This window comes from Cucumis melo, chromosome 7 (genome assembly GCF_025177605.1).
Source record: "Cucumis melo cultivar AY chromosome 7, USDA_Cmelo_AY_1.0, whole genome shotgun sequence".
NCBI lineage: Eukaryota > Viridiplantae > Streptophyta > Magnoliopsida > Cucurbitales > Cucurbitaceae > Cucumis > Cucumis melo.
The window spans coordinates 25501529-25514825 of NC_066863.1; the positions used below are offsets into that span (position 1 = coordinate 25501529).

Sequence of the window (13297 nt, forward strand, 5' to 3'; positions counted from 1 at the left end):
ATTATCATATTTATTGTATTAAGAAATAAAGAATGATGTCAATTACTATTTTGCTTTCTTTTAATTACATTTCAAAATTCAAAATGATTTCACATTTTATGTTAATTATTGTATTATGTAAAAGTTGATAAGACTCAAAAGTAAATTTCGTAACAGATTTCATCCTTTTCTAATTTTCAATTAATAAGTGGTAGATAAAAGTGTATATAGGTAAATTTTAAACTTTCTTACGAACATGAAATTTAGAAGATGTTAATGAGTCCAGCTGATGTCAACAACTAATTTTGCTTGCTTCCTAAGGGGAAAAAAAAAAAAAAAAGACCTTATATAAATAAAAGAAACAACAAGAAAAACGACGGTAAACGTTGTGTTGTGAGACCGAGTAAACGACAACTCCGCGATGGAAGCGATTGAGAGAAGACAGCCTCAGCCAATTTAGATTCAAATATTATTACATCTTTAATCCTCATTGTCTCTGATCAGTCCCCAGCCTTCCGGCGATGTTAATTCAGGGGAATTCATTGATCATCTTCGCTTGAATGTTCCGCCGTCTCATTTCGAGTTCTTCTTCTTAACCCATGCAGATGACGTCCTTGTTGGCGCCCACTCAGCGCTATGCCTCCGGTGCATTGTTTGCACTTGCTCTTCATCAGGCTCAGATCCATCAGACGCGTCCTCTAGGTTTTCCCGACGATGACGCTCGTGCGGAGGAGCGAACCAGTAGTTGTAGCGGTAGTAGCAGTGATTCCGTCTCTGAAGACCCTGAGCTTTGGGTCCATGAATCCTCCGGCCTGCTTCGTCCTGTATTCAGGTTCCTTCTTACCTTGTTTATTCATTTCGTGCTGGAATTTTCTAATTATCATACCTTGTTCATGTTTACAATTGGGTTTCCCGTTGTTAGAGGATATATGATTATGAATTAATTAATTCAATAGGGATGGTCCTGGAATCAGTTTTTAATTGTCCTTGATATTTAGAAACTAGCTTTGACTGGCCCTTGGGATGATTGAATGTATGAAAGGAAAAGAAAAAGGCCAAGAATGGAACTAAAAGGTTACAGGCGAAGAAAAGGAATTCGGTATTGCAAAAGTCAACTTGTCCAAAGACTCCCAACCATTCTTAATCCAAGTATTTTCTCTTAGGAAGAGTAAAATAAAAATGGAGTCTGAGATATTATTTTACCAAAATTAACGTAGCTCAACTAGCATAATGATTGTACTATCAACCTTAAGGCTAGAGGGTCAATTCTCCACCTTGCATGTTAATCCAATACCTTTGCAAAAAGGAAAAGAAAGATGTTTAAAGCTTAAGAATTTGAAATATTTTATTTCAATGTTTTCCCGGTTACTTACTTATGTATTTGGCAAGAATTTGTCGGTTGATCTTCTGAGGACTGTTTCAATGTTGATTTTCGTCCAATCAGGTTTTTAGAGATCGACTCTTCTGCTTGGTCTGGACTTGAGGAAACTGCAGGATCTGGTACAGCTAAGCATCACATTGGAGCAGTATGTTAACTTTCATTCTTTCTCAATGAAAGTTGTTGTTTCCATTAGAAAAAAAACTAAGATACTATCACTTTGTCTTTTGCTGTGATTTAGCTTATTAGACTTATCTATTTTATGTTTCGGTGTGTAATATGTTATAGTTATTGTATGTGTTTAGGTTTCTCTCTTCATTTTACTCCATTGTGTAATTTTATCTGTAACAGTCTTTGTATATCTGCTGTCTCAGTTCTTGCGGTTACTATCAGAGGACAATGACAACTCTTCTGAGATGATAGAACAGGAACTCGCTCTATCTAAATCTGTTGATGGTATAGCAGAAAACATGGAGAAGAATATTATATCTTCTCAGTCTAAGGAAAAATATCGTGAATATGAAGATGAATGGCGAGAGAAGTGCTTGCCTGCTGAAGCAAAATCAAAATTTGAAGAATTTGACAAGCAAACAGAAAGCGCTGATGGTAATTTGGTTGTTAAACAGCCAGATGATGGGGCATGGAATGAGGCTATTGAGCAACCTATCGAAGAGGAAAAAATGCTTAGCCACCAAAGAAAAGTGGTCATTCTCTATGAGCTTCTATCTGCTTGTCTGGCAGACATAAGTGTAGATAAGAAACAAAGCCGCCAAAGAAAGGGTTATGATGCCCGACACCGTTTGGCTTTGAGGTTATTATCAACCTGGATTGATATCAAGTGGATAAAAATGGTTTGCACGCACATCTTGTAACTTATTTATTTGTTACTATTACAGAGTATCACACCTCTATCTACACTACTTATCGCCCTCTATGGTACAAAAATAAAGAGAAAAAAAATGCATCATCTTTCTAATAGAACCCCCCCCCCCCCCCCCCCCCCCCCACTGTTCCTCACCAGCCGTAACTTCCACCCCATAATTAATTGCACGTATACATAGAACCTTTGTCATCCCTCTAGATGTATAACCATATAGCTGTGTTGTGTTCAACACTATTTTTCCAATTCTTCCAGCAAGTGAGGCCAGGAGTTGTTGCTAAAAGGACTAGAAATAAAAGATTTACCCACTCTTCATTTTTACACAAGTGGCACCTATTAGACTCATTGTAGAACATCATTTTTTAATTTTATTAGCAGTATTTGGCCCTTCATGCCACAAAATCACTTAGGGTTTTTGATACTTTGCCCTTCAAATGGCTGAAGGGAAGCTTTTTCTCAATTTTTTTTTCCACGTTGCATAGGAGAAGCAATCCTTTTGAACTCCATACCATTTTAGCCTTTTTATGTGTGGTATTTTCTGCTTTGCAGGAAGCAATTGAGACGATGGTTGCTTGCTCAGCTATGGCTCTAGCTAAAAGCGTGGCAGAGATGGGAGATGAAAGCCCTACAAAGGAGAGTAACTGGAACAAGTGGAAACGTGGTGGCATTATTGGTGCAGCTGCATTAACTGGAGGGACCTTGATGGCAATTACGGGAGGTACTTGGTCCCTTAATTCCACTATTCTACCTTGCCTGTTTACAACAAAAAATTTCTAAGAAAATATGTTCTAGTTAAATTATTTCTATTTTTAGCAATGAGATTTTTTTTTCAGGATTAGCTGCACCTGCAATTGCTGCTGGTTTTAGTGCTTTAGCTCCAACATTAGGTACCATCATCCCTGTCATTGGTGCAAGTGGATTTGCTGCAGCTGCCAGTGCTGCAGGGACTGTTGCCGGTTCTGTGGCTGTTGCTGCATCTTTTGGTGGTACGATAATACATGAACAGCTGGAAGTAATTACATCATATAGAGTGGAAATCAGAGTTCTGATTTTAAACAAATTTCTGTTTATTCAAATGTTAATCTTTTGTTTTTCGTTTTCTGAATTCCTACTTAATAACTATGGTAGTGATGCCAATTATCATTTCAGGGGCGCCTGGTTGTTGTTATGCATGCTAGTTCTATGGTGTATTTAAAGTTACTATCGAACATAACATTACCAATCTGAAAATAATTGAAGGCTTTTTGGGCAAGCTTGAGATTTTGAATATAATCTATTGAGAGCTATGCTAATACCTCTGTATAAATATTGGTCCAATTCAGCTGCCGGAGCAGGGCTTACAGGAACCAAAATGGCTAGGAGAATTGGGAGCATTGATGAGTTTGAATTTAAAGCAATTGGAGAAAATCATAACCAAGGCGTGAGTATCTTGCTTGTACTTGGTGCATTTCGTATCTCTATTAGAAGCATTTGTGTGATTTCTTTAACTCTATCACAACTTATAATTTGTTTACTGAAGTGGAAATTGATAACATTCTACCTATTTCAGAGATTAGCAGTTGAGATAACAGTGTCAGGTTTTGCCTTTGATGACAAAGATTTCATAAGGCCATGGGAAGGACTTACTGATAACTTGGAAAGGTACACCTTGGTCTTAAACATGCTCAATTAGGTTAACTGGACTGTGTGAGAATATAGTTGAAACATAGTTTGGTTTTACTCACATGAAAATGCTTATCCTATTAAAGATCTTGGTCTGCTAGAACTACCTCTATCAATTGCAAGTTCATTTTCTTTCCTCTGGTAATGTTTAGGTATGCACTGCAGTGGGAGTCTAAAAATATAATTGCAGTGAGCACTGCAATTCAGGATTGGCTTACTTCAAGTAATTTTTCTTGGAATCAATGCTGTTGTGACTATTAGTCATTATGATCTCAAATTCTATCTCCCTTATTGATGATTTTCTTTTGCTTGATAATAGGACTTGCAATGGAGTTGATGAAGCGAGGTGCCATGATGACTGTTCTGAGCTCTCTTTTAGTAGCACTGGCTTGGCCAGCTACCTTACTTGCGGCTACTGATTTCATTGACAGCAAATGGACAATTGCTGTCGACAGGTTGTAATTTCTTTAATTGAAGGAGATACCTTCAGATTCAAAACTTGTTATGAGCGCCAGATATTTTTAGAAAAAAGTTGTAGGCATGCACGTTCATCAATCTGGTTTCTGAAATACTAGTGCCTTAAGTTTTTCCTTGAGTACAATCCTGGGATTTCTAGTTTAGGGTTGGAAACATGTCTGATGAAGCTAGTTACTAGTTGGAAGTAGTAGTTTATAAAGGAGTGACGGCAAGTTGGAAATGATGGAAGTTTTCTGTTGTTTCATGAGTGGGTTCTTCACATGATTGCTTTCCTTAATTACAGACTACATAAAATTTGAAGCAATCATTGCCTTTTTTCAAGGGTCTTAGTGCAGTATTACAATCATTAAAAGATTGAAGCATTGAAGCATTTAATCAAATTCTATTATAAAGAAAAACAGTTTACAGAGCTTGATCCTACATGATCTCTTGCAACTCCAGCATGACTATCGGTCATGGGAGATAACCCTTGACCAGGATGGTGAAAGTGATAAAAGATTAGACAAGTCTTTTTGCGTTTATGTCATAGCCTAGGCTTTTTAATGAAGGTTAGATGCATGCCAGGAATCCTGTTCCTTTCAATCAACTGCTTTGCCTTCATGTTATCGCCTAGCTTATTAATAGTTCTTGCACCAGATACGTAGATGTTTCCTTTTTCCTTTTTCTCGTATTCATTTAGTGTAAAAATATTCATATACCTGAGAGGCTTAAAAGCCTTTCACAGGGACATATCTCAGTTAATAGGGTCTCACTGTTCTGACACTTGATTCTTACTCTATTTCCAAATTATACTTGGCCAATTTCTAAATTGTATTTTCTGCCTTTGATTTTCTGTATAGATCAGACAAAGCTGGTCGAATACTGGCGGATGTGCTGTTAAAAGGTTTACAAGGGAACAGGTGCAACATTCTTACCTTCAAGTTAGAAGTTAGTTCTATTTTTGAAAAAGGATGATAGCTTCTCCCACTATATTTCCAGGCCCGTAACACTTGTGGGGTACTCGCTGGGTGCACGTGTAATATTCAAGTGTCTCCAATATTTGGCAGAGACTGAAAAAAATGGTAACCATCATTTCTCAATTATCTTCTTTTTTAAAAAATATATATATAAATTATCTTACTCTATGTAAATATTATCAGCTGAGCTTGTGGAAAGAGTTGTTCTTCTTGGAGCACCGATATCAATTAAAGATCAGAACTGGGAGGCTGCTAGAAAGGTAACCAGATGTTACTACGCTAAAAAGCATTTTCCTCAACTTGATTTTTTTTCCTCTGTGCAAATACTTCACTGATAACTACACATTTTATATCTTACAACTGCTGCTGTTCTACAGATGGTAGCAGGAAGATTTGTGAACGTATACTCAACAAATGATTGGATGCTTGGAATTGCTTTTCGTGCCAGGTACTGATAGAGAATTTGATTTTGTTGGTAAGGGAGAGGTATGTTTTTGGTAATCTAATGACTCGCATTTTGAGTTTCTGGGGAGTGTTGGGAAGCTCTCGTAATCTGATATTGAAATCATTTTAAAAGAAGACATTAACTATTACAAGTCTATTTTAGACTATGAGTATATATGTTACTGCAGATGACAATATATCCTTGCATTCAGTTGGTGCCTCATCTTTAATCATAATTCATAAGTGATCCAGTTAGCATAATTTAATGTTAATATAATTTGGTAACTCAGTCATATGTGTGAATTACGAAATATGATATGCAAATTTCTCTCCTGTGCATTGGGAAACATTCGAACTCACTAATGTTTTCTCTACAGTCTACTTACTCAAGGGTTAGCTGGAATTCAACCTATCGACGTCCCTGGCATTGAGAATGTAATATTATTATTCTAGTTTCCTCTTTGTTCATTTCCCCCATGATGATCATAAAAACTATAGTTTACTTTTACATTTGGTAAAATTGCAAAAGTTACATCAGAAGTGAATAAGTTAGAAGTTGTTACAATTGCATCTTCTTCTTACTTTCAATTTAAATAACTTCCTTCCATACACGCAAAATTGTTGCCATTAATTAGCGTAGTTGGAACTCTCATTGTGGTATGATTTAATTGCCACAATCCTGTAAGTTTGGAATCGGTTGTAGCATACTTCTATAGGCGTTCTTTCTATTTTATATTGTGAAAGTACCGTAATTACTTCCTGTAAACAAAAGAAAGGCCAGTAGTTCGTGGCCAGGTACTTCAACTTTATCATCATACTTCCTACTTCTAGAGTTCATAGAAGCCTTGACGTGGTTCGATTAAAGGTTTACTTTTAAAAAATTTCTAGTGTGATTATTTCTTATTTTCATTTTCTTGTTATTATTGCTTCTATAGAACGATAATGTGGAATCCTGCCCATCTTTAAATTCTCAGCAACTTGTGCAGTGAGCTACAAAGGATTTAGGCTACAATGGTTTTTATAAGTTAGGATAATTGTTCATATTAGAAATTCAGCTATGATAGTAGAGTAATAATCTTTTTAGTTGGAAGCCATATTTTGCATTTTTTTTTTATATATTTTCAGAACTTAAACTTCTATGCTATTCATTTTTCATTCGATTTCCACACCCAGTTCTTTTATGTTTATTGACCGGATTTGCAGGTTGATGTGACAGATGTGATCGAAGGTCACTCCTCGTATCTATGGGCGACTCGCCAAATCTTGGAGCAGCTTGAACTGGAAACCTATTATCCAGTTTTTAGAAGTAGTTCTCACAAGCAATAGAGGGAGATAATATCAATCCATATTCTATTCTTCGTTTGATGCTTTATAGGCGTGTTGCTCTGTGTTCCTAGTGGTCGTAGCGGCTGATGCCGAGATCTGTGTTGAGTTAGGGAGCATGATGGAAAACCAAGTGCATCCTTATATCTTAATGTTCTATGCCTCAAAGCCAAAAGGAAAAATGAGAGAGAGACAAGGTTTGCTGATTGATTTGGGATGAAAGAAAATTAAGTCATGTAACCAATGTTATATATATTGGGAGCCAGAGTTGGTGCCCTTTTACTGTCCTTGAACAATTTGAGATAAACTTCTATTGTTGAAGGTCAAAATTCCCTTTATGTTAAAGAAGGCAATGTAGAATTTGTTCTGATGTAAAATAACATAAAGGAAACTTTTTAAAGCTGACAAAATCACTATTGAGAAGTTACTTTTTTCTTTTGAATTGTTCAATGTTGATATTGGCTGTTTGAACATGTAAGCCTAATTTCCTGGAAATCCATCTAAAATGAGTTTTATACTCCATTTGGCCTGAAACTCTAATGTTTAATTGATAATAAGTAGTATGAAATTGAGTAGTCATATTTGACGTGACCTTTCATCTTTAAGATGAGAGATTTGATCATTCTCCATCCATATGGTCGACATCTGACAAGTGTATGAAATATATTAGGATTGACTATTTTTTTTAAAGATTGGTTCAAAAGAGTGATTTCCTATAATTCATGACCTACAATGTTGCCATCATATAAAGATCAAATGGTGCTTAACTAACAGTAATTAGTACAATTTTCGTACTTAAAAGTAGGAAGTAAAAAAAGAGAGTTTTAAAGTATAATTGACTGTTTTTAATCGTTATATTATAAATAAACGTGTAACGGTTGATACAAGAGCAAAAATGTAAAGAAAATCGAAAAATAATTACAAAATAATTGTCGATAAAATTAAAGAGACATGAAAACACATAATAATCATAAATTGTTTATTATAAAACGTTCCTATCTAATACCACAAAGTTGACCTTGGAGCTTTTAATTTAGAATCTTACTAATTTTGATAGAAACTACAAATATTATTCCTAGATTCATTCTATATTTAAAATGTTGAAGAATTAGAGATAGCAACTTCTTTAAATGGAGTTGAAACTAAAATATGTTGTTTCTTGAAAAAAATAGATTGGATGGTGAAAAAAAAAAAAAGAAGAAAACCTCGTACTATATAATAGCATATGAAACTATATAAAACCAAACAACTTTCAATGAGCTAAGCTAACATAAAAATTTTTGGAATTTTGATTGATAATTTTCAAAGGCATACGAAGGAGTCAAAATGGAGTAATGAAAAAGTTTTGGGAATGTTTGAATGTGTAAAAATCATATTACTTTTGAGTCTCCTCTCTTAACTTAACAAACACTCAACACATTTAGACTCTGACTTTATTATGTTCAATCCTTTATAATAATCCACTTTAAATCTATTAAATTTAAATCAAACAAAATGATCGAATAAATATTATTCTAAATAATAAATATCAAAAGAGAAAAAAAAGGTATTTCTTGCAAGGTTGGTTCTACTTTTGCCTAGCCACCACTAATAATTATTTTATCCCATACTTTGGATGTATGGTTTGATTTTGGTTCCAACAAAGAAAGAAATAAAAGATAAAAACTAAAATTGAAGGTTAGTTTGAAATTTGAAGAAATGTTTTGGATAAAAAAAAAAGAGTTGTTTAGTTTTAAAAGTTATTAAGGTTTGAAGTCATTTATAGGTCATTATACTGTTGTTTGTTAGTCGAGGAGTTCAATGAGTTCTCATACCTCCATCTCTCGACTCTTATTTCTAAACCAACCATGTTCTAATTTTACACCGTATTTTGAAAAATAAGAAAAATAAAAAGCTCTTTTTTTAAGAAAAAATTGGAAATTAATCAATAATCCAAAACAAAGAATAAAAATGTAATTTTTATAAGATGAAATTACAATTTTCCATCTCCGTGTGAAAGAAAGGTAAGAAGAAGGTTTGTGTGTTTGAACCGTCCGTTTTTTAGTTGTTTGTATCATCGTCGGAGGAAAAGCTCAACAATTTGAGGCGTCTTCTTCCTTTCCAATTCTTCCCAATTTCTTTGTTTCCTCGCGAAGCAACCGCGAAATTTCCACGCCGTTCCTCCTTTTTCACTATTGGTGGCTGGGATCATCTTCATCGCTGTTCTTCCCTACAAAAAGGGTTCTTTTCCTTCATAATTTTTCCCCAATCCATTCAGAAATTCCAACACGTTAGTTCCTCAATCGATTTTCAACCCATTTTGGACCGACTTTTCTCCGTATACAGGTCAGTTTGTTGGCTATCTTCCTCCCTCTACAATTGTCTTACTTTTCGTTCTGTTCTGTATGGAGAATGGTACAAAATGGTAGAATGAAATGGGGGTTATCTAATTTCTTTTGCTTGGGGGGTTTGTTGGGTGGTTGGTTTTGGAGTCAAATGGATGAAACCCAGAACGGGTTGATGATTCGGGGATTGTTTTTATTAGGTCTTCTGAATTTTATTGGTTTCTTGCAATTTTCTTTGTTTTTTCAACCAAAATTTCTGAAGTAAGATGGAATTGTTAGGGTTTCGTGAATCGAGTTTCGTTAAAAAAAAATGTTCGGAATGTTGCCGCAGAGTCGAATGGCCGCTGGTGCGGCTTGTAAACGGGTGGGACAATTGGTGGCCAATTCAGGTTTACGAAGGCTTGGAGTTTCGAATGTGTCTTCATTTGAAAGCTCAATCTTCGACCATTCTGCAAATAATTTTTCGGCATCCATCTCCTTGATTTCTCGGTACAGACACTATGAATGTAGGCAGATCTCTCAGCTTGTGAAATCTAACGGAAAGCGATTGTTTCTAGTCGACACATTAGCCCTAGTAATTTCGCTCTCTTTGTTCATTGCTTCTTCTCAGTATTGTTGCATTTTTCTTTTATTTGAGAATCTCTTCTGCACGTTTTTTTAGGGGTTTTGGTAAGTGATTTGATTTCTTTTCTTCCAGGTTAGAAAATTGGAAGGTCAAGGGGTGCCCTCAAATCAAGCTGAGGCAATTACAGCTGCCATTACTGAAGTGCTCAATGACAGCTTGGAAAATATATCTCACTCGTTTGTTTCAAAGGGGGAGATGCAGAAAGTGAGTTCCTATATACTCTACTTTTACACACTTTCAATTCTGCTTATGTTGGTATAGTTCAATGATGACAATATTCGATAACATCTATTTTTTTTTTAATTGTTTGCAATCTAACCAACCGTTGAATGGATATCGTCATCTGTTTGTAGATTGAAATGATCCAGGATTCAAATTTGTCAAAATTCAAATCTGAAGTTCAAAGTTCACAGGTACCAACTTCTATCGCTTATCTAACTAGTATACTTTTTATACACCAATAGCTTGCACGATGGTCAAATAAAGAATAATATTTGAATTTCTCGTCTTGCTGTACTTTGCAGACTTGTTCTATGACTCTATCCTAGTTTTAATTTTTTAGTCTGGTCAGATGACTTAGATGATAGTATCTATTTATAATACTCTATAATTTGTTTGGTTTAACAACAAAATAGAGGGAGAATCCTTACATTGAAAATGTCTGACAATATATACTCGAGAATGTTGTTTTTGAACAGAATAGAAATACTCCAGACTTACGTGATGATATACATTCCTAATTTCCTGTTTCTTTCAATACGTGAAATAATTAATGGTGTGTATTTTGAATAATGGGAATGGGGTGGGTGGGGTGGGGTAAAGCTTCTTGGGGCGTGGGAACTTTTGACAGCCAGTTTATGTCATGTTGAAGAGGCTATCTGGCTGAGTTCTTGATAACTGAACTTGCTAATGGAAGTAAGATGGTTATTGCCCTGAAAACTTCACATTTCTTGTAGCCTATGAAATTTGTTTTTTGCCATTGTTTACTTTGAGTGGTTTTTTTCGAGATACTATGGTGTTTGCACTGCTAAGAACTTAATATTTTTGAACACCATGGGCGTGAATCTCCCATATGCTACTGGTAGGAGTTTTACGTGATTTGACTATCAAGGAGTTTTCAAGAAAAACAAGTACAAAGGAATCCTATTTCGTCTTTCGATTTGCTTACTGCTTCTCCTGCTAGTTTACTTTGCAACAAGTTTCTTTACGATGTTGGATTGTTTGTTTATGTTATTGACCATTGAATTGAACACACGGGCTTGTAGGGGCACCATTTTTCTTTATTGGGACATGAGACTGAAAAACTCCGAAATGATATTGAGAAGATGCGCAGTGAGCTGAGGTCTGTTTTACTGAACCTCAGTTTATAGTAAATGTATACTAGCTTCAAATTTAGACATTAACTTGTACTCTCTTAAATTAATCTTATTTGTGCAAAGACCTTTGACTACGATGTAGGTATGAAATTGACAAAGTCACTGCTGGACAGCGATTAGACTTGAATCTTGAAAGAGGGTAAGTATTACTTTTCCATGAAAAAGAAGCATGTCACGTCAGTTTGTTAGTGTAGAGTACATTTTGGTTTAATTTTTCATTTTCTTACAAGTTCTATTGCTCATAAATGCAGGAGGATTCGGGATGAGCTAGCTAATCAGAATGCTGAAACAACCAACCTAACTAACAAACTTGATCGGGTAAGACCAACCACTTGAAGAGGATGTTGGACAATTTAAATAAAATGTTTTTTTTTTAATAAGTTGCGGAAAAACGAGTTTATGGAATACATATTTATTTTGTAGGTATATTAGTTTATAGAGGTTAACCTGCAGTTTCAAAGATGGTTTTAAAAGTTAGAGCTTATCTGACATGAGTTATGTTGCTCATATAACTCATCAAACTCTTAGGAGGTGTTTAGTCCTCCAACTTCATAAGTTGGTGTTAAAATACACCCAACTCCACTAACTTCAACCGTTTTCCTCTTAATCTTTACACATTTATTAAGGAACTTCATCTTCTCCTTTTTCTCTCTACTTTTTCCTTGCTTTCCAAACACTAACTGCTTAATTCCCAACATATTAACTCCAAACTTAAGAATCCAACTTAACACGAACTAAGTATAGACTTTGACATGTGAAGTACTAACAAGAGCCAAGTTACATCATAATACTAATTTGCAAGCTGCAAGTTCCTTGAAACTATGTTATATTTTAGTTGACAGAACTAAAACTAATCACATTCCAAACTTTAATTGTTCATCAACATTTCAGGAAATTCATGGTCTGAGGGCACAGCTAGAAGCGGCAAAATACGACGTAATAAAATACTGCATCGGAACGCTTGTTTCCATTTCTGCTGTTGGTCTAGCTGTACTTCGCATCTTAATGTAAACATTTGAAGTCAGCTGAAGTTCTGATAGAGATTCAAAATCATAACTGGTTTAGGATTCATCCCGAATTCAACAAGGTGACATTTATTTCTATTTTTTTCTTTGACCATATTTTAGAGAGAATTCTTGGAAGTTCAGCTACTTTCTCCGAGAGAGTTTCCATTTATTATTTTGATTTCTCATGGAAATGGATCTCGACGTAGCCATTTGAATTGTACTTAATACTTGTTTTTCAGATGATGATAGTGATAATAAACATTGTTGTAAAGACTTTCTTTTGATTTGATGATGATTTGTTCAAAAGTTAAAAACACCCATATTATTGTATTTATTTTCTACGTTCTCTTCCATTTTTATAATTATAGTCCCATTGTAATTCCTTGTCTACCAATTTCTTTCTACTTTTATTATGTTACATTTTTTGTTTGAAATTTATTTTAACTCTAACATCCCAATGTTTTTTTTCTTTTTTTTAATCTATCTCGAAAATCCAGATTAATTCTCACATTTTGCTTTGTTTCTATACCAACGTATATTTGACGATATATTTTGATTTAGAAATGGTATCAAATTCACTCAACTTAGAAGGATATTTTAAAAAGATAATTAGTTTTTATTCATAATTTTCATCATATTTTCTTAATTCTGAGCTTACAAAAATACCCTTATTACATATGTTATTATTTGGATATTATTATTGAATCGAAATCTTTAAATATTTTTACTACGTATTTATTTTCTAAATTAGTAGGTTTCTTAAGTTTTGGTTTATGTAGTTGATCAGGAAAAGGGAATGTTCCCCTCCGTTTATATAACTTAGGAAGGATTTTTTACTATTTAAAATAATGTCAGATGATAATATT

The 13297-nt window shown here is 34.5% G+C and overlaps 2 protein-coding genes across 4 annotated transcripts; both read left to right on the forward strand.

Moving 5' to 3' along the window:
- Positions 1-347: 347 nt before the first annotated feature.
- LOC103494360 (uncharacterized) lies at positions 348-7541 on the forward strand. 2 transcript variants are annotated; one of them, XM_051087185.1, is made up of 15 exons: positions 349-811; positions 1424-1505; positions 1732-2208; positions 2787-2955; positions 3071-3223; positions 3560-3657; positions 3787-3878; positions 4052-4122; positions 4219-4354; positions 5216-5275; positions 5355-5437; positions 5516-5592; positions 5710-5780; positions 6154-6211; positions 6980-7541. In XM_051087185.1, exons 1-15 carry the CDS (start codon positions 579-581, stop codon positions 7100-7102), a joined length of 1983 nt encoding a protein of 660 aa, XP_050943142.1. In that variant the 5' UTR covers positions 349-578; the 3' UTR covers positions 7103-7541. The 2 variants fall into 2 exon arrangements, with proteins under 2 accessions (XP_050943143.1, XP_050943142.1); XM_051087186.1 differs by lacking the exons at positions 5710-5780; positions 6154-6211; positions 6980-7541 and having other exon boundaries at positions 348-811; positions 5221-5275; positions 5516-5565.
- A 1538-nt stretch (positions 7542-9079) lies between these two features.
- On the forward strand, positions 9080-12765 carry LOC103494361 (protein FMP32, mitochondrial-like). Of its 2 annotated transcripts, none has more exons than XM_008455491.3 (8): positions 9080-9424; positions 9703-9997; positions 10121-10252; positions 10402-10461; positions 11314-11390; positions 11507-11563; positions 11676-11742; positions 12316-12765. In XM_008455491.3, the coding sequence occupies exons 2-8, from the start codon at positions 9734-9736 to the stop codon at positions 12433-12435; spliced, it is 777 nt and encodes a 258-aa protein (XP_008453713.1). In that variant the 5' UTR covers positions 9080-9424; positions 9703-9733; the 3' UTR covers positions 12436-12765. The 2 variants fall into 2 exon arrangements, with proteins under 2 accessions (XP_008453713.1, XP_008453714.1); XM_008455492.2 differs by having other exon boundaries at positions 9081-9424; positions 9755-9997.
- Positions 12766-13297: the final 532 nt, after the last annotated feature.

Excerpts from the sequence above, each read along its gene's own strand:
- LOC103494361 (XM_008455491.3), top strand. The coding sequence starts at position 9,734 with ATGTTCGGAATGTTGCCGCAGAGTCGAATGGCCGCTGGTGCGGCTTGT. Across the intron at positions 10,253-10,401 it reads CAAAGGGGGAGATGCAGAAA|ATTGAAATGATCCAGGATTC; the intron begins GTGAGTTCCTAT and ends ATCTGTTTGTAG. Across the intron at positions 11,743-12,315 it reads TAACTAACAAACTTGATCGG|GAAATTCATGGTCTGAGGGC; the intron begins GTAAGACCAACC and ends TCAACATTTCAG.
- LOC103494360 (XM_051087185.1), top strand. The coding sequence starts at position 579 with ATGCAGATGACGTCCTTGTTGGCGCCCACTCAGCGCTATGCCTCCGGT. Across the intron at positions 3,224-3,559 it reads TGTTGCTGCATCTTTTGGTG|CTGCCGGAGCAGGGCTTACA; the intron begins GTACGATAATAC and ends GGTCCAATTCAG. Across the intron at positions 5,593-5,709 it reads ACTGGGAGGCTGCTAGAAAG|ATGGTAGCAGGAAGATTTGT; the intron begins GTAACCAGATGT and ends GCTGTTCTACAG.